The sequence below is a fragment of the Falco punctatus genome (genome assembly GCF_963210335.1).
Source record: "Falco punctatus genome assembly, chromosome: 2".
NCBI classification, from domain to species: Eukaryota; Metazoa; Chordata; class Aves; order Falconiformes; family Falconidae; genus Falco; species Falco punctatus.
The window spans coordinates 630,258-654,408 of NC_137581.1; the positions used below are offsets into that span (position 1 = coordinate 630,258).

General features: G+C 49.7%; 1 protein-coding gene across 11 annotated transcripts in view; it reads right to left on the reverse strand.

The window, feature by feature from the left end:
- STIM1 (stromal interaction molecule 1) overlaps positions 1-24,151 on the reverse strand; it is a 107,955-nt gene that overhangs the window by 4,309 nt on the left and 79,495 nt on the right. For 3 of the 11 annotated variants that reach the window (XM_080374904.1, XM_080374903.1, XM_080374900.1), the window contains exons 8-13: positions 20,516-20,693; positions 15,914-16,081; positions 14,419-14,519; positions 13,728-13,963; positions 11,660-11,740; positions 7,965-8,364 (exon numbers count right to left, since the gene is read on the reverse strand). In XM_080374904.1, the coding sequence (XP_080231030.1) occupies positions 7,965-8,364; positions 11,660-11,740; positions 13,728-13,963; positions 14,419-14,519; positions 15,914-16,081; positions 20,516-20,693 (1,164 nt within the window). Of the gene's footprint in view, positions 1-974; positions 5,464-7,964; positions 8,365-11,659; positions 11,741-13,727; positions 13,964-14,418; positions 14,520-15,913; positions 16,082-20,515; positions 20,694-24,151 lie in introns of those variants that run through there. The other 8 variants (XM_080374907.1, XM_080374908.1, XM_080374906.1 and 5 more) reach the window with 5 other exon arrangements.

Consider the following 24,151-nt stretch of genomic DNA (forward strand, 5'->3'; position numbering starts at 1 on the left):
CAAGACTTGGATGCCACGCAGCCAGCCCCCTCCTGCCTGCCAGGGCAGGCACAGGCAGGGAGGGCTGGGGGCTGCCAGGGGACACAGCCCCTGCCTCATGCTGTCCACACTGACTGGAGGCAAGTGGTAAAGAATGGGAAAGGCAAATGGAGAGAAAAGGAGCAAAGAGAAGCAAAAGGGTGTGAGAAGAGAAAGGAGGCATTTACCACTTTCTCAGCCTCTCCGCTCCGGGTGCAGCCCTCCCCACCCCCCACGCAGCTGAGCCCCAGGACCTGGGTGACTGTGCCCTGCCCAGCCCTGCCACGCTCAGCACCAAACCCGTCCGGTACGGCACGTGAAAAGCCCCTAGTTCCTCTTTTATGATACCAGCATAAATACCATGATGGTCAGAGGGCTGGAGCCCCTCTGCTGTGGGGACAGGCTGGGAGAGCTGGGGCTGTGCAGCCTGGGGAGGAGAAGGCTCCGGGGAGACCTTAGAGCAGCTCCCAGTGCCTGGAGGGGCCGACAGGAAAGCTGGGGAGGGGCTTTGGGCAAGGGCAGGGAGCGGTGGGACAGGGGGGAATGGCTTGAAGCTGAGAGAGGGGAGATTTAGGTTGGACGTGAGGAAGAAACCCTTCCCCGTGAGGGCGGCGAGGCGCTGGCCCAGGCTGCCCAGAGCAGCTGTGGGTGCCCCATCCCTGGCAGGGCTCAAGGCCAGGCTGGACGGGGCTGGGAGCAGCCTGGGCTGGGGGGAGGGGGCCCTGCCCCTGGCGGGGGTGGGACTGGCTGGTCTTGAAGGTCCCTTCCAGCCCAAACAGTTCTGTCATTCTGTGATTGCCCTCCATAAAGGTAACAAGGGTATTTTTTAACAAAACCCACCACGTAAACTTGTGCCCTCATTTAACAGCTCCGTAGGAATATGTGAAGGGAAAGGGGTATTAAAATACCTCGCAGATGGTTAGGATACGGCCCAAGATCCACTGTGAGAGCCCAGCTGTGAAGACTGTCTCATCTCTTATTTTAACAAGAAGAAAATAGCCCCAGGCATATCTGGAATAGTCCTTGCCTTTCAACCACACACAACTGAGCCCATCTGACATCCGAGCGATGGAGAGCTGCATCCTCAAGGTTAGCAGCAGGCAGGGGAGAACAGGAACTGATGGTGTGAAATCCCCAGCTATTCTGAGTGAGCATCTTGGAGGCCATCCAAGGGAGACAACTGCGATGAAACACACCGTATGGAGCCACAGGAGCTCCCAATTCCTCAACGCCACCGGCAGATACCACAGCTCCGCAGAAGGTCGCTGTCATGGCCCGCGGCCCACAGCTTTCACTGGGATGACTGGGGTGGGTCATGGGCAGTCAGCTTTGGGAACAGCAGCATCAATAAAACTTAATGGGACTGAACACAGAGTATTTCAGAGCCGTCTTCCCAAAGGTGGACACCAGTGGCACCCACACAAGCCAGGGGGCTCGAGACCTCAGGCTGCTGCCAGTAAATGGAGAATAAAGACGTAACTGCAATCACAACAACTCAAGTCCTTTCCTTTAGGAAAGTGAGGAGTCTCATGCTCTTCTTGAATGTTTCTTACTCACACCATTGCTTAACGCATCTGCAAAGGGGAAATTTCTGTTGAGGAATTTCTGCCAGGGCCACTCACTGTGTCACCTCTCTCAAGAAAGGGTGGCAGAAGCCATCAGCACATGCTCAGCTGCTGTCGAGAGATGCTGCGAGGGTGAGCTGGTGCTGAGCAACATGCTTTCAGAGGTTTATTTCCTCCATGAATACTTGGAAAATGCCCCCTTTCCATGAAAACAAAGCTGACTTTGGCCACGTGGTTTGGCACCAGCCCTACAGACCGATGCCAAGTGAGCGAAGGCAGCGGTCGGTGTGTCCTCCCGGATGGTGCTCGCTCCCAGCACGCTGAGGAGAAGGAGCAAGGCTGCTGCAGAAGCTGCGTCCTCTGAGCTGCCCATCCTGCTGCCCACACATCTGCTGGTCAGCAGCATTGAGTTCAAGGGAAAAAGGTCCATCATGACTCTGCTCAGCCACCACCGTACAGGCAGATGTATGAGGCAGCAGGGCAAAACCCTGGCTGGAGATGACGCTGATCTGAGCCAGGACCACAGGCAGGCAGGACCACCTCCAAGCAGTGCAGGCAGGTCCACAGTGCCCACTCTGGACTCATTCCAGCTGATCCCACCAGGCTGGCATACCGCTCTAGCGGGGTCAGATCACCGATTCCCTGCAGACCTCAGTGCAAAAAGCATTGCACCCACTGCTGAAGTGCACCCAATGAAGTGGCTGAGCATAGTGCAGGTGCAGCACACCATGGCCAGTGAAGGCAGGTTTAGACAGTAACACCTGCTCGCTTGAAATTCAACTTTGTAATCCACTGAAGTGGAGTTGCTCTTTTCCGGTAAAAATCGACCCAACCCATAATCACAAAGGTGTCTGGGTGAGAGTCAGGAAAAAAAATAATCCTTTAAAACAAAAGTAAGAGTAGCAAATACAGCAAACCCCAGATTTTTTTTAAACTGAGGTGACTTCAAAAATGCCTCATTTGTGAAGAAGGTAAGTTTTTTCCCTGCTGAGATCTGCAAACACCCATCAGCTCGGAGGCCATCCAGCAAGCCTCTCCCTCTCTCACAAGCTAGTGCACAGTCCTAAATCCAGAAGAGCCAAAAGCAATCCCGTGGCTATGGCAGCGCGTGGAGAAAATGACGACAGCACATGAAGAAACATCCTCTGGTCCAGGAGGGTTTTCTTCCCCCAAACGCAGACTCTGGGAACCTGATCCTTGGACAGCTGGTGCTGCACCCCGGGTAGATGGAGGCAAAACACTGCCTCTGGCCAATGCCGGCGGGTGAGCAGCTCACAGCAGGTCCTTGGTGCACACCACAGCCACCACGTCTCCGCCCAGGACCGCTCTCACCACAACAGAGGGTCCCTGGGCATCAAGGGGTCGGTGGTCACTTTGCAGGGCCCACCTCCCCACTGCAGGTGTGGCTGTCGCTGTGGATCCCTGGGGATGCCCTGTGCGGGAGCGGACGGATGGCACAGCAATGGGTGCTGTGCTTGGTCCAGCCTTGCTGGACCACACTTTTTTCTCTCTGAGCTTGCCAGCTTGCCATCCAAAGGGGGACTGAAGGAGCTGATGGGGGAAACAGGGTACGAGCACACGCTTTTCAGATATCCCAGTGGTTCTAAGCTAACCAATTTTACTCATAATCTATCCAGCTGTAACTCAGGAATACATTCCTGAAGGGTAGAGGCAGGACACCGTGACTGCTGACACCAGCATGCCAAGTGGCACGTCAGCAGTGGACAAGAGAAGACCTCAAGCAGCAGCAGCTCCCAGGGCACTCTGCAAAGCTGCAGTTCAACCACGTGAGGAGCCAGCAGACGGCCAGCAGACGGGCACGGTCACCGTGCCACGGATGGCTCAAGGGGCCGGCTGGTCTGTTAACCCACCCCGAGAGCTGATGGAGCTGGATGTTCAGGCACACACAGAGGGGGACCACCTACATCCCTGCCACGGCACCCATGGGCACCAACTGATTTTCACAAGTGAATGCCAACAGTTGGAAACTATTGCTGGGACTTTCTACAGCCCAAAATGATCCTTCCTGGTGGTTCCCATAAGCAAGTGCAAGACAGGGGAGGTGTGCGTCTGCAGGGACATGACTCCCTGGGATGCACACTGGCTTTGTCCGAGAAAGCAAAGAGGAGGGGATGCTCCCAAGTCCAGTGTCGGGACAAGAGGGAAGGAAAGATCATTGCCAGGATATGGCCAGTCATCTTGGGTGAGGCTCAGCCAAAAAGGGCTGGCCTTTATCCTGCTAATTTTCACAAGGCTTATGCTCCATTTTCAAGAGGAAATGCTAGCCCAGGACACAGCCAGCCTCAATGGTATGACGGGAAGGTGCCTTCACAGAAAGAACTTCTGCGGTACAGCAGCAACTACTGAATACTCGTCCCTCCTGAAAACCTCAGACCACCAACTGAACATGAAAATACCTGGGAGCCTGATGTAAGACAGCATGTTCCTCCACCCCAGCCACAATGTTGCAGTGTTTGCTGCTTTCTTTTTGATGTAGCTGGGCCCACTTACAATCTATGAAGAGTGAAGCTGACAGCGCTCACCTACGTGAAGGCAGGATGCACACGTTGCTGCTGGTTTTTATCTGCTTTCACCTGCGCTTCCTGCCGTGCCACTCCACGAATCCGAACCGACCGCGGTAAATGAGAGAGGGTGAGAAGATGGGAATGGACTGACTTTGCAAACAAAAGAAGCAGAGAGCAAAGCATGGAGTAAAGAAAGTCTGGCAGTGGTGGAGAAAGAGGGGAGAGGGCGGGAGGATGATCTAGAATATTTTTCTTCAGCTCTGCAGCCCACTGAATGATTTCTGGTGGGCCAGGACAGAGGCTGCAGGAAAGCTTATGAGTGGCTCAAGGGCATCTGACACAAGAGCAGGGCTTGGTCTGCCTGCCTCACACAGACCTTGGTGCCTCTACCACTCCCTGCTCTTTACGAAAAGCACCCATAGCTGCAAGGCTATACATTATATACCTAGCTAGCACATGGTACCAGGGCAGCAAAGGCTTCCCCTAAGGCAGAATCAGATTTGCTGTATAGTTCAGTTATTCTGCTGAGCTTGGTGCAGCACAGTCAGAGGTTTTGCAACAGCCTCAACAACGCAAATCCAACAGCGATTTCCTTCCCTCCATTCTGGAAGAGCTGTGAATGACTCTCTTCTGTGGATTACTGACACTGCTTTTGCTTTGGCTGCCGCCTCCCATCCCCGCTGGAAAAAGGCCACCAGCGTGGGGATTTGGTCCTACACTCCCATCTCCATTACGTTCATCCACAGGTACCACTTGAAGCAGGCACTGGCAGCAGAAACCTCTGTGCACACAGCATCCTCCAACCCCTCTCCCCCCCAGGGACACCCAGTCCCCTTCGTTAACATTAAAAAAACACACATCAGCCTTCAAAATCAGAACAGCTCTGACCTTATTTGCACCGGATCCTCTGAAGCCAATTGCAAAAGAGAAGCAAACAGTGAGGAGTTCATGAAAGCAATTCACCGGCCACGCGCTGGCCTTGCCTGGAGAGAAGGTCCCTACCAGGTCAACCCCCAGCAGACTTTAGCACCATATACAGCTTGCATGGAGAGAAGCGATCCCCGAGCCTTTCTCTGGGGGAACAGCTTGTTTGAGATGGTATCTCTTGCGAGGTCTCGCCAACATTGGCATCTGCTGGATACGAGAGAGGCTAAAGCGATCCAGCAGCCCAAAGCACTCAAGGTAGCACTCTCCTCCTACCAAGGGAGCCAGAAGCCAGGAATTTTTTGGGTTCCGCTTTCATCCTTGGCAATGACTCCCTGGAAGGCCTTTCTCAGCCTCAGCTTCCCCATCTGTTCTGCTTGCCTCTTTGGGAGGCTGCGGAGCTCGAGGGATGTATGTAAAGGCCTCCGAGACTGGTTATATAAAAGAGAAAGAGCAATATATTGGCTTGTGCTGTGGCATGCCTCCATGGCAGTATTTTTAGAGATGCATCTAAGCAGGACCTGCTAACGATGCAGTTTGACAAAAAAATTAAAAGCAACAAAATAAAAACACGTTTGGGCACCCAATTCTTCATTTCTGTTTTCTGAAATGAACAGAGAATGGATGAGCATGGATTTTGGAGTCATCTGCTATTGTGTAGCTGAAGCAAACCTTAGGTGAGAAGTTCATACCCTGCAAAACTCCACTGCTAAATTATCCTGCATCAACAGGTGGTCTTTGCTATGGGAACAGAGAGAAAACAGTCCCACCTTCCACTGAACTGTGACCTATTAGGTTCTGACGAGCTCCTAATTGCCTGTGGAGAATAAGGAGAAGACCCCAGTTATTCTCTTCTAACGACCCCTCAGCAGCATTGCCTTTCCTAATGAGGATCCCAAAGTCATACCGCATTTCCCCCTGCCACTCTCAGGGGAGTCTGCAGGATTGAGACTTTAACCTGGTCAGCAATTAAGTGTATCACAGGCCTCAGCTGAAAAAAATAATCATGTTTATACAGCTATTTTTGAAACAGTACATCAGCCTTCGAGCTCCCAGGACAAGCCCTGCTTTCTACAGAGACAGGAAGGTCGATGGTAAACAGGGGCTGTGTGATGTTACCAGAAGCATTCCCAGCTTTTATCGGTCAAACCGGGACAGCTGCAACTGCACGCAAATTGGCAGTAATTAATCTAAATCTTTAATTATGCTGCTTGTTATCTCAAACAAACATTACTACATTAACCAAAATGTTGCTCTGTAATTGCCTATTGTGGAGCAGGTGCAGTAATTTCCCCTCTCTCCGACACTCCAGAGTCCATGATCTGCCTGGGGCTGCGTGGGGCTTTGCCGGCGCTGCTGCTCGCAGCCTGGGCTTAGGGATGCTCCGCTCCGCAGGCAGCCCAGCTGTGAGACACACAAGTTAGTGAGGGGGTGAGGCATCCGAAACAGAGACTGTGTAAACGATGTCAGGAGAGAACCTACGCCTAAGGGCAGAGGTACCTACAGATAAAGGAATAATGGTACAATGTGCTGGGAGGAATGAAGATGTGCTGACTTCGAATGTCATCCTGCCTGGATAAATAAACATGAAAGGACATTGCCCCTATCGACTTCCTCACTGAGAGACTTCCAGCCTTTTCCCAGAAGTCTGTTCCCCAACACTGAGGATAAGGAGACTATTTTTAATTTTACCAAGGAGAAAGCACAGAACAGAGAGATGAAATGACTTGGCCATGGTCATAGGCAGCTCCGCAGCAGAGCAGGAGGACAGGACTCCCAACGGCCCATCACAGCCCCCTTCCACCGTCTGTTCCAGTGCTGACACCTCTGCACTGAGCGCCTGCAATGTCCCTGAACTAGAGACCATACAAACCACACACCCCATCACCCCTTAGCCGAGAGTTTAAATCAAGCATCGGAACAGATGCAGGCTCAAACAGTGCTCTGGAGCTGGGTGCGTCCATGAGCCACACGGGGCGAGGACCTCCAAAAACTGCTGCCCACGGACCTTGTTCAGAAGAAAGCCACCCTGGGGCCGCCCGAGGAACACGATCCTCTGTGCTTGGGGTAAAGAACATTTCTGAACTGGGGATGGCTGCCCCAGGGCCCTGTGCAGCACCCCAGTTAGACCAGACAGGATTCCCGCATCTACAGCCCACCCAGTCATTTGCCTCTCTAATGCCAGCACAATGAATCAGGAGAGGTCAGGGATTTAGGGATGTGGATGGGAACTGGTCCCTTGGATCCCATCGTACAGAGGTCTCCAAAGAGCCATCACTTGCTGGCTGTCACTATTGAAAGGGACCAAGTTAATGCCAGTGATCCAGCAATAAGAAGCTCCAACTCCCTCCTCATTATTCAGATGTTCCTTAGTCAAAACACAACCATGCCTCATCCCCTACTGAACCAGAGGTAGAGTCACTCTGAAATACAAAATTCCTGAATGCTGCTTTTTGCCACCTCTTCATCCCTCCGGCAACACCAACTACTATCGCATAGTATCTACCCAACGTGTTTCCTTTGCAATTCGCTTGTGAAGACCCCAAATAAGTCAAGGCTTCAAATAAGGTCAGTGTTTGTTTGATTAGTTGTGTTACCTTTGTTCTCACAGGTGCATCACCCAAGTGAAAGACTGACTTATTTAGCAATAACTGAGTGCCCAAGAATTCTCGCTTGCTTAGCTACAGTTAAACAACAGCACCTCCTTGGTTTATGCACCCACTGAGTTTGCTGGTATGGGAATGGGCCATGGAGCACTCCTTAGAGGGTCCACTAGCACAGGAGAGCGGTTGAGGAAACAAACGTGGAAAAATCATGAAATAAAGGCCCAAAAGGAAAAGGCACAAGGAATCTAGGAGAAAGAGCACCCGAGCAAGCAGCAGCTCTGAGACACAGCAGGCAAGAGGGAGCTAAAAAAGAAACAGCAATATACCCAAAGCTCTCAGTGCGACAGCGAACTCCAGAGGTGACATCAGGAGGGGGTAGATCAGGGATGGAGTCCATCTGAAGGAAATAAGAGGAGGTGGTGTGATGGTAATAGATAGGGTGGACATGGCAAGCAGGAGCAGATGCAGTGGTGGTGGATGAGGAGCAAGAGGTGGAAGAGGTGGTGGTGGCAGCACATGATGGGCTGGTGCTGGGAAGGTCGGAACTGAAAGACTGTCCAGAGGAGAGGCTATGCATTCGACGGAGAGAGACTCTGCCTGCCCGGTAATGGGCAGGTTGGCCTGACTCATTCTGGCCTTGCACATAACTCTCTACCAACCTCTGAGATCCGTGGGCGTGCTGTGGGTCCACCAGGCGCTGGCGAACTGTGGTGGGCAAGGCAGGAGCTGCAATGAGAGAAAGGGGAGAATGGTGAATGCAGCTGGAAGGAGACTGCACATCACATCAGCAAGGAGGCACCGCGATAAAGCTGCCACCCACAGCCAGGGCTACAGCACCACAGCACTGTGCCTTCTGTCACCGGGACACCTGCCCAAGGCCACTGCAGCCATCCCACCTTGTGCTGTAAGTTATGCTGGTTTAATGCAGAAGCAGCATTAAGCTGGCGCTACTGCTTAACATGCTAGATTAATGCCCAGCCCGTGAAAAAATGTTTGACATTCCTGATATAGGTGCTTTCTGAACACCTTATCTGATCATCTTGCTTGGAGCAGAAACTGGCTGCATGATTCATCCTATCCAACTTTACATCAGAGCTACCACCCAGGCTCCCTTTATAGCAAATGTGAAGAAGCCGGTACTTTCAGGGCATGATTCATTTCATCCTAACGCAGACATCCAAACTGTTCAGATGCTTCATGCCTTGCAGTACTATCTCCCTACACAGCCTAAAAAAGGAGCCTCCAGTGATCAGTTCAGATGCAGGCACCTAAAGCCAGTGAGGTGACTCCAGGAGCGGAGCTCAGCTCTGCTCCGGCTTCCAGCATGGCAACTCCTGGAGCAAGGCGCAGGAATGTGGGACCGAAAGCAGGGCTGCGAAGTACAGCTGCACCATGTGTTCAGGCGCAGGAAGGCCTCTATGAAGATGCAGAAACCTCCCAGCCTCGTACCCTTCCGTGGGGCAGGACGGCTGGGACACGTGGCAGATGTGCAGGAACTATGGTATTAATTGGGTTGGCACAGGCTTTCATCACAGTCTGCACCCAAAATGATAGCTCTGGTCCAAAAGTGGTATCACCGGCTCCCAGTCCATTTCGTGACTAGCTTACCGATCAAAGAGACGCTAAACCAAACTGAAAGAGGGGAGATTTGGGTTGGACGTGAGGAAGAAACCCTTCCCCGTGAGGGCGGCGAGGCGCTGGCCCAGGCTGCCCAGAGCAGCTGTGGGTGCCCCATCCCTGGCAGGGCTCAAGGCCAGGCTGGACGGGGCTGGGAGCAGCCTGGGCTGGGGGGAGGGGGCCCTGCCCCTGGCGGGGGGTGGGACTGGCTGGTCTTGAAGGTCCCTTCCAGCCCAGACTGTTCTGTGGTTCTATGATTCAATTTGAAAAATATTTTTCCCTAATTGCAAATTCATCTTGGTTCAGAGGAAGAAATTGGACTGTTTCCTTCAAGTGCATGGTCACCAGCTGATTAATAGCTTTTAAAGATCATAATAATCTTTCTGGCCACGTAGTCCTACCTCGTAGGTAACGGAGGCCAGAGAGCTCAGCCAGTTCCCCTGCACCCAGCCAACACCACCTCTGCAGCACACCTACACACCGAGCCAGAGGCAGGAGTCGCCTTCGGAGAGGTGCAGGGAGGCACCTTCACCTGCGTGGAGGTGGAGATGGAGATTCCTGCATGCTCGTTCCAGTCAGGCAGAGCATTACATGTGGAAAACTAAGGAGCCACTGGGCTGCACCGCCACCCTGAAGACAACCAGATTGGTTGTGTTTAATCCACTAGCTGTAATTTCCATACAAGATGTTCCTTCTTTTGCAGGAGATAAGGTGTTCAGGATTGTTCAGGATTTTTTATATGCAGAAGAAATACATGTAAAAATGGGTTAAAAAGGTGAACAGACAGGAAAGCTAAGAAATGGAGTAGAAGGAGAGCTCCTTCGGGAATCGAAGAACCAGCAAATCACTGCTATAAAAGCGTACAGCCAGGAAACACGAGCCTCCTGCAGCTCATCTGACAGCGACGACTCAGGTACCTGAAGGATCACTGTGGGACATATTTCAAGTGGAAGAAGGAACAAGCAAGAATAATTCAGCCAACTTTGCTGCTTCCACATTCCCAAAGTTAATCACAGTTTCTCTCACAGGGTTGCACCACTCAGGTTTGCTGCTTCTTGCTGTACTACACTGCCCATCCACAGACCTTTCACCGGAGCTCTTTATACCATCCACTTTCTATTTCAAGGTATCTTTTTTCTTAGGCGCTCCAGAGCTGAAATTAAGTAAAATTGAGGCACACACAGTCGAGGTGGAAAAAAACCCCTTGCTTCCAGGCAGGGACTGCAAAAATCTGATCAGAGGAGGCGAGGGGCAGAACCGGAGCATGTTCCAGCTCTCCTGCTGTGCCTCTGCAGCAGCGATGCTGCTAACTAAGGCAGCATGGACAGGAATAGCACAGCTGATCCCTACTTGCCCACTGCTGGCAGGGATACAGTTTAGAAGCCTCTGTTTGGAGGGCTAACAGGGATTCAAGCCCTGCAGAATAATTAACTGGGATTACAGGTTTCTGCTAAAGTTTCTTCTTCTCTTGGATCACGCTTTTTTCCCTAAGGGTGTTTGGTGGACTTCTTTTCCCCTGGTGTTCCACTCCTCATTTACCAACTTGACGCCTTACACCTCTGGTCTCTCCTTTTGCATGATTTACCCTACGATAAGCACAGGACCAAAGGCTGAGACCTCAGCCTTGCACAGCCACAGCGGACCCTCGCTTCCCCCAAACACCGTTTCAGTCCAGCCACTGCAAACATTTTGTCAATGTTAGCTAAATAACCTGCTCGTCATCTTGAGGAAGACCACTACCATGCAAGCCCTAACCAACGCCAGCACACAGCCTTCTCTGCTGCTGCACAAGCCTGTCCTCCTCCATGCTATGATGGCCAGCGCTCGGTAGTGCTCCACAAAGGGAAGGCTTCCAGCAGAAAACAGGAGGCTTGGCATCTCTGGGGCTGAGCGTGCTGTCCCTGTGTCCCCGGCATAAGGGACAGATTAGCATAATAGCATCGCTCAAATTATTTAATGATACTGAGAGAAGAAAGGCATGGCAATCAGCAGCAGCCCCAGTGGGGAGGGATCGGGGTCAGGCTCAGCTGGCAGCGGAGGGGCTGTGAGCAGAACCTGCACCGAGAAGGAGGTGGGATGGGAAACGGAAAGTTATCACCTCCTCCTGGCCTAGCCTGAATCCTTAATCTCCACCTCAGGGGTAAAAACAACTCTCCACATTTCCTAACTGGATTTCTTTTAAAAAGCAAAACCCAAGAGCACATGAGAACTACAGTGAACTGTGATTCTTCTTCATCCCACCAGACTTCCTGCGAGTTAGTAAAGATGCTGATGACTCAGTGAAGAGAGGTACATTCATTAGTTTTCTGTGCCAGAAAGTTGGAAAATTTGTGTACGCATTTTAGTCAGCAAAAAGGGCAGAGGGTAGAATAAAAAATTAAAATATAATTGAAGAGAACCAAACCAGGGTATTTCCAGAGGGACTGATCCTCCGAGGACAGAGACGAGCGGTCACTGAACCTGCGCCCGAAAAGCCAGGCTGCGTCTGGGATGGGCCAACCAGGTGTGAGCGGGAGAGAGAAAAATGTGATTTACCAGGAGAATCATCACGGGCAGTCAGCAACACCCCCAACATGTCTGGGGAGGAAAAACTCTGTGCTTCTCTCCTGAAGTGGTTTTAGTATACAAAGAAAAAAAAAATCCCGCAGGGCAAGGCAAAGATTCCCTTGCTTTGGGAACTTGGGAGTTATCACCCGCAGGGATGCCCACCAGTGCTGCGGCACAGAGGCAGACAGGCCGGCTCACTGCAGGTCACTGGACTGATGGAACTGCAAGTCCTGGCTGCAAAAACCTTGCTCAAGGTGTCTCCAGCAAGGCACAAAGAAGCCGAGGCTTAAAATCTCGGATGAAGGCTCGTGCCTTGTACAGCTCACATCCTCTGGAGAGCGTGCTTCACGTGTTAGGACATCTCTTCAGACATCCCTCTCTCATTAATACCTAGCTTGCATCTTTGCAAGAGTTTTATTAGAGCTGTCTAGCTTGCTTTCTAGTGGTGCCTGATAATCACAAAGACTAGTAGGACACCATTACCTGTCTGAGGCTTTAAACTTTCCCTACGTACACCCAACCCCATCAACCCCCACCCCAACCACCATGTTTGCTGAGCCCAGGAAACGTGCAGAGACCCCCCGGTTCCTCCTGCCTTCACATCCTGCAGGCTACCCAAACGCTCAGTGCTCTGCCTTCAGCCCCCGTCACCCTGAGCTCAACCTCAGCACTCGCCTCCAGACTTTCACAGCATCGAACCAGAGCCTGAGACCGCAAGGAGGGGATGGCTATGGCACATAAAGCATCTCCTGCAGCACACGCTGCCAGCCCCAAGACTCTTCTGTTCCTCCCCCACATCTTCTACCCAGTTAAACAGACCTGTCCTTGATGAATCCCTCCAGCAAGTGACCCGAGTCAGAGATAATTATTAAGTTTCCTGTAGCTAACGCTGTCAGTATGGGCTCCCCTCTTCCAGCTCAGAAAGCTGGGCTCTAGCCAATGCTGCTCCCTGTGCCACCCAGACCGCTGTCACAGGGGGTCAAAGAACGTCTTCCGTTCTCTCATTCTCTTGTGCAATAGCTAGAGATAGGAAACTGTATTTGGAAAATGCATTTTTGAGCGAAGCAAGGCTGAATCTGGGTCAGCTGAACATGGGAGCAGCAGCCAGGATTGATTCAAACCTTTTGCAGAGAAGGAGACAGCCTCCACTTAATCCAAGAGCTCAGCAATTGAAAGTGCAACAGGCACAGGGTGACCCAAGTTCAACTGCTTCCTCCAAGAGATCTGGGCTGATGACAGCAGGATCACCCAGCCTCCCCCTCCAGTAGCCCCATTGCTCCTCACAGGAGCTGATGCACTTTGTTTAGGAACAGTCACCGATATGGAACGAGAGAACGTCCACTGTGGTGACTACAACCCATGCGCAGGAGATGGAGCACTGGGCTTCCAGGCTTTGCTCCAGGAAACATTTAACAGGTCGTTACAGGTGGGCAGCATCACCACAGCAGACCGCTCCTCCCCACGCGGAATGGCAAGATGTGCAAGTCCAAAGCTGTGCATGAGGCGGGGGTGTCTTCAAGTCCTTTTATACCCCAAACAAGTGCTCTAGCCAAGGGGAGATAGGGAAAATGCACTTCATTTTCCTTTCCCCCTTTTGTGAGTCTAGCCCATGGCTTTGTTGGGTTTTTTTAGTAAATGCTTAAATTCAGTGAGTTGAACAGAACAGCATACATAGATTAAATGACGACTAGTAACATCTATAAATTATTAGGTCTGCTGGAATTAAAAGGCCCAAGCAACCCCAGCAGTGGTGGTCTGGCACTTACAGACATTCCTGACCCTTAAAAACTAACAATTTGCCTTTGGTTGTTTAAAAAAAGACTTAATTCCTCCTAACGCATTTGAGCTACTGTTCCAGGTCTGCCCCAGCCTGCAGCACCCGGCAGATACAGACTCACCACGCACAGCTAACACAGACTACGTACATTGTATGGACATGGGAGACACGATCTCTTCATCCAAATCATCCACATCATCGGTCATGATGAAGTGTGAGGGGTTAGGCCGCGGGGTGCCCATCCAGCTGGGGTCAATGTTAAGGGCTGATGCCAGGGTGTGGATGCCTGGGTTGTTGACGATCTGGAAGCCACAGAGCAGCTCTATCTGCTGCCAGCGATGCAGGCGCTCCCGCAGCGCAGCCGTCACTTCGCTCAGTGCTTGCCTGGAAGCAAGGTTCAAGCAAGGAAGAACGTAGGGAACGAAGGGAAAACACACCATAAGTTGTCTGAAACACAGAGTCTGCTGGTTCAGCTTTGTATCTTAATATTTGAGACACCTTTCATTCCACTTTCAGGAATACAGGTATTAAGAAAAACAGCAACTACTGAAATATCCAGGGAAAATTGCTTAAGAATACTGCAGCTTCCCGAACCCTCATTTTGACGGGACTTTTCATTGCTCTGCATAACTGTGATTTCTTGTTTCTCTCAGATAAAATTAAAAGGTTATTGATTAAAAGGAGCAAGTCCAATCCCAGCTCACTAAAGTCAACAGAGCAGAAGTTCAGCAAAGTCAGACGAGAAGCACCTGTACAGGCTACAACACACTCGTGTCTGTAACACGAGAGGGATGAAAGAGGAAGGCAGAAATAACGGAAGGTATTAAGCAGATACTCACTTTGCAGTTAAGATTTTATGATCAACATCATCTAGAGATGAGCTGTGAGCAACATGAAATGTTCCAAACAGGGTGTTTCGCTTCTTTTTAATTTTTTCAGCCTGGAACATCAACAAAAAAAAGGTCACAGGAAGAAGACAACCTTATGTCTTCTCGAGGACAAGAACATCCTGGATGGGCTGAGACAGAAATAGTACCTGCAGCTGTCCGCACACATGTAAATAGTGTGAACTGTGTTCTTACTGAAGGATGTGATGTTATTCTTCCTAGCACAGCGGGTGAGGAATTTGCCAGCAGCGAGTAAGCAGGTTGAGGGTTTCACACTCCTTGGCCCTTCTCCTGCTCTCCCTGAAGTCAGCGGGGACTGAACCAGCTACCTCACACAGCCAATGGCTCTCATAAAGCCTTGTTTTGTCTCTCCCATGAGTAAACTACCAAATACTGTTAATGCCCTGGGGTTGTTGGTTTGGGGAAGCTTTTTGGTTTGAGGTTGTTTTTTTTTACCTTCCCTGTATTAAAGTGTCTGCACACAGCTCTTTGGTTCACAGATCAAGCGGCATTAACTCGAGACTTACAAAAGGTAAACGAAGAACGTGGACATGAGAACTGACACAGTAAAAGGAAAACCATTTTAGACGTTAAAAAGTTCATAATAAAAACATATTAAGGCAGAGAAATTTTTATATGCTGCCAGCTCTGACTACCGCATAAATCCATAGAGACTAACGCATGTTACAACAGCTTCCCTGCAGCACATTGCTTTTTGGTTGGCACAGAAAATTTGAAACAACTGGGAATACAGAAATGATTCATTGCTACAGATTGCATGCATGTGTTAGAAATTTTGCTGCCTGTGCATGTAAATCACCTAGAGCAGGGATTATGCTCAATAGGTACAAAACCTTTTGCTCAGTAACTACCCATAGTGCTGTTGCACAGGCAGCAATTCATACTTCAGGGGCTCCAGCCCGCTGAAGACACGCTAATGCAGCTGACAGGCATGCCTAGGTCAGTGCCTGCTGTGCCCCCAGAGGCAATTGCCTCTCATTTTCAGCCCCTACTTAGGCCTCTCTGAAGATCTATGCTGGACTTCAAAAAAAAAAAATAATATGCAAATTTAAGGTATTAAAATGGAAATAAAGGTGCAGAGAAACCAACCCCGCAGGTTTCATTCCCCAAACCCTTTCCCGCAGCTGCATGGGGAGGATGTGGGACAAGGATGCTGAAGAGGGAAAAGCCTCAAGTTGCTCCAGGGGAGGTTCAGATTGGGTATTAGGAAAATTTTCTTCACTGAAAGGGTGGTCAAGCCCTGGAACAGGCTGCCCAGGGAGGTGGTGGAGTCACCATTCCCGGAGGCGTTTAAAAAACACGTAGATGCAGTGCTTAGGGACATGGTTTAGCGGTGGGCTTGGCAGTGTTAGATAAATGGTTAGAAATTATGACCTTGAAGGTTTTTTCCAACCTAAATGATTCTATGATTCTATGAAATTCTCACCCCTTCCTTGGCCACTAGCAGCTGCTTCTCCGCATTCTGTTTCTTGACGTTGTAGTACTGGACCTCCACTTCGTGGGTCAGCTGGAGCCACTTCTGCAGAGCCTCGGGCGCAGCCCAGCTGCAGTGGGACTCCAGCTCCTTCTCGGCGTTCTTGAGTGCCATTCGAACCTGGGAGAGAACCAGCCGGCATGGCATTGCAGAAGTGGAAGGGACAGCCTGCCCTCCTGTAGGGTCATCCCAGCCACTGGCTGCCAACCCGGTGCTTTTAAGGCACCAGAAAAAATAAAATTAAAAAAAAAAAAAAAAACCAACACAAAACAAAAAAACACAAACCCAAAACAAACAAACAAAAACCCCAAAAACCCCCACCCCAAACCCTCCACACAATCTTTCTCAGGACAGAAGCAAAAGTCAATAGGAGGAGAGATGGGGCATCCTGGTACTGTGGGCAAGTGAGAGACAGAAGCACGGCAGGGCAGCCATCCCACCGAGAACCAGGACAACCTACAGTGCTTTCCTTAAAGGTGAGCTCCTGCCTCAAAAATTTCCAGCTGTCGCGACGATGTCCTGCCTCAGCTCTCAGGGAGGAGAAGCGGAGCATGCTTTCATCGCTGACCTGCTCTGCCTCTTTGCGTCAGCTCCTCTGCCTTGCAGTGGCAATAAACCACAGGTAAACCCTCCAGAGCCGACAGTACAATGTGCAAGTTAGTTAACGGAGAATGAGATCTCAGGCAAGGATATTCAGGGTGCTTATCATAGCCTCTAGAAACCTCTGCAAAGTTTTCTGCCTCCCTGCAGGTCTGCAAAACCCACAGATTCTCCTCCCGAGGCAGAAGCACTGACAGCACGGTGCAGGCAATCGCCTTCTCTTCACTGCAGCTACTGAGCCAAACGGAGCTTGTCAAGAGACAACTTTCACACTGGAGCAAGATGATAAAAATATTTAGACACAAAACATGTGCTGCTTGCCCAGGAAAAAAAAAACCACACGTCTGGAATCAGCAGTTTCTGTAGTTTTCTGGGGGACTCTCCTTCCATCCCAGCTGAGTCTCCTCCACACACCATCGGTCTGGTCTCCTCCACACACTTACTTATGTTGCTGGAGAAGGGAGCGATTATAAAATTAGAAGGAAGTGGGTGACAAGCAAGTTGAAGATACCAAAACCTTACATCAAAGCATTTAGTGCTAGAGACCATCAAGAATTAACACTTCCCTTCCATTACACATGATACAGAGAGACTAAGAAACCTGAAGCCTGATACAAGCCCTGCAAGAAGTTAACGTGTCCCACACCAGAGAAACTGAAGGATGGCAACTACAGCTCGGAGCTCGTCTAAGAAATATGGAGGCAGTGGGAGTGCATCCAGCGACCTGCTTGGGCTCCGCAGCAGCCCCTTCCCAATGCCCAACACACACTTCCCACCTCTGTGCTTACACTCCTTGCCTGGTGCCGGTGCCTCTCCATCTCCCACAGAGCACAGTCACAAGCAGACTGAAGAAAATCGTTTTTTTAAAAGATTGCTCAAACTTGGATCTTTTCCCTTAACCTGTTATTTAACTCAGTCACGTCTCACCAAGTCTGACATCGGTGTGATTTCTAGTGAGCCAAAAGCACCAGGTTACATGCAAATAATATGAAATCCTGTATTTTATCCTGGAGGACGTTTGCACAGTCCATCAAGAAGCAGTCAGGAGGCATCACACAGAAGAGTTCAACTACTTATATCAGTTACATGTGATTTAGTCTTGTTGAGCATAACATTTGCCTAAATCATTCACAGAGTTACAAATTCAGAATGGCAGATGCCAGGAAAGTCTGGTTTTTCCCCTCTGACACCAGGCACTGCTCCCACCACAGGCAGAACCCTGACCACGATCCACAAGCATCTGTGATTTAGGAATACAGAGGATAAGCGGGCAGGAAATCTTGCCACTAGGTATTTGGGGTAGAGGAGTGCTGAAAACATTTACAGGAACAATATTTTTAGGGAATGGTGGAAAAGGGAAGCGGTGCAGAACAACAGCCAAGGACCAGTGGCTGAGATGAGCCATCATACAGCAGTGCGCCAAACACAAACCCTCTGGGCTCTGCAGGGGAATCAGTACAAGTAGGAGTTACTTTATGTGTCTACACTCCTGTGAAGATTTCAAAGATCCCATTTTGATTGCTAAGAGCAACAATTTCTAAAGCAAGGAATGCCCTCTGGGTAAGCGGCCCCGGCTGGGATCACGGTCTGGGGGAGGATGACCTAGCGAGGAGAGAGGATTGGTATGAACAACCCAGTACGCGACAGCCCCATCCCAGAAACACTGCTTCTCCACCTCATACACCTGACTCCAGTAGGAGCTTCTAAACCCTCTGGTATCATTTTAGTGATAAGAGTCAACCAGTGCAAAAGAAGGTCTTGTTTTAGTATTCCCTGGGACCCAAAGATACCTTAAAATCGGATGAGTTTTACGGTCAGTGGGAGTGACTGGTTAATGTTATCTGTGGTCTACAGCTTGCTGGGACGGTGATCATGTTATAATCACACAGTGTGGGTCAGGTGGGTAAAACCAATACTCACCCTGCCAATGCATCCCTCCTGAAGGCCTCTAAGAAACAACAGAGCGGTTAAGTCACCTCTAGCTTTCGGGGTTTCTCAACAAACGTAAAGCTGAGGGGGCAGTGGAACGGAAGAAACCCTGCTTTCTCCAAAAGCCAGGAGCAGGTCAGGTATAAGGGCTTGGGGTTAAAGAGGAAGGCTATACATCCTTATTGAATGGCTCACAACACAAAGTGGGCAAATTTCTGTTTGTGTGAGTACAGAAGTCCCAGTGAGTGTCCTGAAATGGAGCACAGTGACTTTGCAGAGAGGCTGGATGACCAGTCAGGAGGAATGATGCTGGATCACGACAGCAAAGCCAGTAAGAGGCGTCTGTGGATGTCTGGGCTGTTGGTACTCAAAGCAGGACATAAATTTGCTGTTTGCTGACTATTTGCATACCTAAGCTAAACTGCCCCATGGTTCCCTGATGGCCCAGGACACTTGTTTCTTCCTTCTCAGTGGAAACCCCAGATTCTTAATTCATTTTCTTACCCATCCTCCATGGTGGCGTAAAAAATTTCACACAGTCAGGTTGGGAGGATGGCCTCAGAACATCCAAGGTACTTGTGTGAGCCAGAATTGCATGAGCCAAACAATTTCAGTTTAAACCAATCTATAAATTAAAGTCAGGTAAGAATTGTCCCTCAGGTGAAACTGGAGGAGCAACTGTAATTGTCGTCTTGTAGGTTTGGGCAAAGGGCAGTTTTAAGGTAAAATATCCAGGTCCTTGCTCTCTGCCCTCTGTTACTGCATGCAGGTGCCATGAGCAACACCCTTGATTTCCATTATAACCTTACAGCTTTTGTTACAGGTCTCAGGGTTTTTAGGTGTAGGATTGGTGGGTGTTTTTTCTGACCTACAACAGATTATTTTACAAATGCTCTGTGTACCCTTCTGGGCAAAAAGCGTTTCATTTTTGCTAGCAGCAGCATTATACAGAATACTCTGTCTAGGCCTACATCACAATACATAAACTGGGGACATGTCTTCCTGCTAGTGCAAACTTTGATGTTTTTGAGAATTGCATATGAACTCTTTTAACTTTGCTGTACAGATCCTAATCTGGTGCTAAACGGCCTCAGAAGGAAATTACCTTCTTACACCTCTCTCATCCACAGGATCAGAGGGCTGGAGCCCCTCTGCTGTGGGGACAGGCTGGGAGAGCTGGGGCTGTGCAGCCTGGGGAGGAGAAGGCTCCGGGGAGACCTTAGAGCAGCTCCCAGTGCCTGGAGGGGCCGACAGGAAAGCTGGGGAGGGGCTTTGGGCAAGGGCAGGGAGCGGTGGGACAGGGGGGAATGGCTTGAAGCTGAGAGAGGGGAGATTTGGGTTGGACGTGAGGAAGAAACCCTTCCCCGTGAGGGCGGCGAGGCGCTGGCCCAGGCTGCCCAGAGCAGCTGTGGGTGCCCCATCCCTGGCAGGGCTCAAGGCCAGGCTGGACGGGGCTGGGAGCAGCCTGGGCTGGGGGGAGGGGGCCCTGCCCAGGGCAGGGGGTGGGACCGGGTGGTCTTGAAGGTCCCTTCCAGCCCAAACCATTCTGTGATTCCATGATTCTATGAAAACACGGTAAAGCACAAGAAAACTCATTACAAATCTCTCCTAAACCCATGAAAAGATAAAGTAGAAAAAAAAGGAAGAGCTTATGGTTTGGAGTGGGAATTAGAAGTCATCAGAGGGGTGCAGCTACAGGTCAAGTTCAACACCTCTCCTTCTGCAGGGCGAGCTGGGACAGTGTGTGGTAGCAGCACATCGCTCTTGAGATAGCACCTGCACAGTCCCTGCTACCCGACGCAGAAGCAGCACTGTTACACTGCACGGGGGACACGTAATGTGGAGTAGCAGAAGAAATACTTGGATCTTTTCCTCCACAAAGGGGAGTGGAAAAGTGAAGGTGGAAGAGCATTATAAGCAGGACTTCACTGGATTTCTCAGAAGGAAGAAGCAGAATGAGGAACCGCCTACTGTTCTTGCTGACATGTCCTGTATGTCAGTGCATCCCTCTGGCTGAGCCCTTACCTGCTCCAGTTCTTGCTCAGCATATTTCTGCCTGCTCAGTTCATTCTCTGTGCCTTCCCGCAGTTCTCGGAGCCGGTGTGCCTCCTGCTTGGCAATGCTGATCTCATCTTGCAGTTTCTTCTCCAGGTGCACCTTTTCTACCTCCACAGAGCGATGCTCCTCCTGAGCCTTCTGCAGTCTGCAACACACAAAGACCAAAAGCCCAATGCTACATGTGTCAGTCATCCGTACACAGCTAAAGGAGCCTACATATTAAAGTGCAAGGGCTGGCCAGCCACAATCTAGACTAAACCCGCTCTTATTTACTCTGTGTTGATGTCAACAGAGATCTGTATTTGAACAGTCAAGGAGAAAGTTCACCGTGCCTGGGAAGAAATTAAATTGTCAGCTACGCAGTCTCAGCTTCATTTAGTTTATCAAATACACAGTACCTGTCTTCATAACTTTCCAAAGCACATCAAGATTTCCTTTAATAAGCTTCAAATTAAGTTGAATTTTCACATGTGTTTTTACAAAAGTGAGGACCTTTTTCTTTAATAAAAAAAAGGAAGGGAAGATCTGCCTGAGCAGGTATGACCACCCAGACGGAATGTCCTTGCAAAAGCCTTCAAATTTAGACATGTCTTAATCTTGCCTGGAAGTTATTATTTTTCCCCATGACAGAATTAAATTAGTAGGAATTACACATGGCAACAAAAAATAGTAACAGATTACTTGTACCCATTCAGGGCGGTCTAACTGTTCAGCCTGGAAAGCCTCATCCCTCTGAAGGAGGCACCACTGCAGCCGCAGCAAGATGCTTTAGGGTTTCTACAGTGTCTGCATTTCAGGGGAGCTGCACTAGTGTAAACCCTCACCCAAGTTCAGTAAAATCAAATTGGCATCAAGAATGAACCTGGCCCACACGGGACTGTGCTGTAGGGTGGTGAAGTCTCTGGTTGCTGCCACCGAAACAATCCCTAATGCCAGCAGTGCCTCTTTTCAATACAGTCCCAAACCCATGTGCTACTAGAGACACAGAGATTGCCAAGTAGAAGGGGGGGGGCAGGGGCGGAAATTTGACAAATATTTTGTTGAAATGAAACAAAGAGGTTCACTTCAAAATGAAGGTTCTGAAAAATCATGTTAAACAAGTACGACAAATGAAAGAAATAGGAGTATTAAAGGGCTTCTGGCAAGAACCAGCCTAATGAATCAAATAATAAATACCTTTATTTTGTTTGGGTGTTTTTTTTGAAAATGGTGGCCACAATTAAACCCTGGACCAAATTTCTGAGGAATGTGGTACATCCATCTTTGGGTAACTTCAAATCAAGATGTGATGCATTTCCAGAACATGTACTAGACTGAACGCAGTAAAGGATTGTAGCTTACTTTGTCAAACCAGGTGCCTCAATCTAACAGTCCCACCTTTTAAACACGAACTTCTCTTTCAAAAGTCTCAGTTGTCACACTTGGAGATAAATCAGTAACAGTTGGACAAAACCATACTGTCGGAGCAGCAGAGGTGATGCTATTTTTAACCCAGACCAAACTGAGGAGACTCATGTTTTCTGCCACGAGAAGCAAAGCTCTGCTGCCCATCCAAACCAGCCCCTTCTCCTGCGTGCACCTCCTGCCCTCCCAAGGCAGCTTCTCCATGGATTGGTGGGACCTTAAATAAGGTGCTAACCTACAATGAAGCTACCAGCAATGTTCACGAGGTTAGCAAAACCAGTAGCGGCTTACACCAGAGATTTTCAGTGGCCAAGTTAAAACTATCCATAAAACGAAAAGGGAAAAAAAACCCACCCTAAACCCACAAATAGAATAATCTTAACCAGAAATCAAGTATTTCAAGGTCATAAAATCTCCTGCTCAAGATCATCATCAACATCCAATCTGGAGAGCAAACCAACACAGCAACATGTGGGAGAGAGACGAGAGGGGCAGCGAGGTCTGGCTCCAGGTGTGCTGTGAGTGAGAAGTGACACATCTCAGGAGGGCACCCCTGGGCTCCCCGAGCGGCCCCCACTCATCCTGGACCAGCTGAGCACCAAGAGAAAGGGAAAAACTGATCCTCCGTCGCTACAAACGCTGCTCCCTGCAGCACACGCAGAGGTGTCCCGCCTTCAGCCTCGTATCGAAGGACAGCACTTGGTCATGCTTTTGGCGACGGGGGACGGAGCACAGCCCGTGTGTGCCTGCGGCAAGGACCGGACCCATCGCTAACTTTCAGGTCAAGAGCGAAGCCGTTCACTGTCCCAGCCTGGGACTTCTCCTCCTCAGGCTCCTCCTTGGCATGCAGATGGTCATTTAAAATGGAATGGATGGGCTGGGCTCTCATCAGCCGTGATACTGGCTCTCCTCTTGGAAAAAGTTCATTTTTAATTTACAGTTCTGTTCAGAAACTCAAATGTTTTTCTTCCCAATTTAAAGAGACTCTTGCCAAGACATTCCAAGTTTTTAGATAAACCCACGCTCTCTGCCCTGTGCATCAGTGCTAAAGCTCTTCCATACTAGGGCTATAAGAATCCCAAACCACCAAAATATCTCTGTTTAAAGGAGAAATTCCCCCCTACTATGACGCAGAAGAGGGAAGGAATTTTATCCTTAAGATAATTCTCAAAGGCACTCTTAACATTGTATTTCCCCTTACTATCATTTTATTTCCTGACAGCAGAGCCCATTTTCTTATGTTGGTTATGGACAAAACCACATTATGCCTGTGCATTCCTTTTCAAACCCAGCCAACCGACCAAGTGCCTTCAGAGCTACACTTGTAGTGAGGGCAAGAAATCAAGGTCTGTCTGGGGGCTTCACAATTCAAGGTAATCCGTAGATCTTCAATACAGACCTTCATATACTCTTCAATCATCAGTAGTGTGTGCTAAGACATGAACTTTTTTATCTTGATGGGTCATGTAATTGACTGGGAAGTGTCAATGTTGAGGGAAGATCTCAAAAGATACTTTGAAAATGAACAAAAAATGACTTTTTACATCAATCCTCCCTTCCCGGCTCTTCAAGAGTGTATTGTTCATCGAATAACAGCACTAGCAGTTGGCAGGCAACTAGAAAGGGATCACATGCCTTCTGGAGGTCTGTTCAGCACTGAGTTTCAATGAGCCAGGAAAGAAGGTTACTTCAAGCTCTAGAAAAGAAGTTTCTGAGCAGAACTTCAGAAGAAATCCTACACAAGTCCATGGGAACTGATGCCGTTGGTTGGTTTTGACATTTATACAGCAGATGAGGACCACAGCTGAACCTTGCTGGGCACAAGGATGAAGAATTGAAAGCGTATTTCCCTCTTCAGAGAAGAATTACATCAGTCCTGTGCCAAGAGGTCCCACAAGGTCCAGGAATTCGCCTCCCACTTCTTGAGCCCCAGCTCAGTGCCCTCTTGGGACGACAAGCCCTCCCAGCTGCACACCCTGCAGAAAAATCACAAGCTGCTATGGCTTAAGACTCAAGTTATGCTCAGTATACGTGGTTTTGCGTTTCTTCCTATCCGGCTTCAGAGCATTAGCTGAACTTCCCAGGCACATTACTTGTTTACGTGGCTCTATCCTCGGCAGCAGATCCCAAGGTCATTCCCCACACAGCACATTCACAGCAGGTGTTGTCTGGACCTCTGGTGTGATGCCCTCTTCAGTG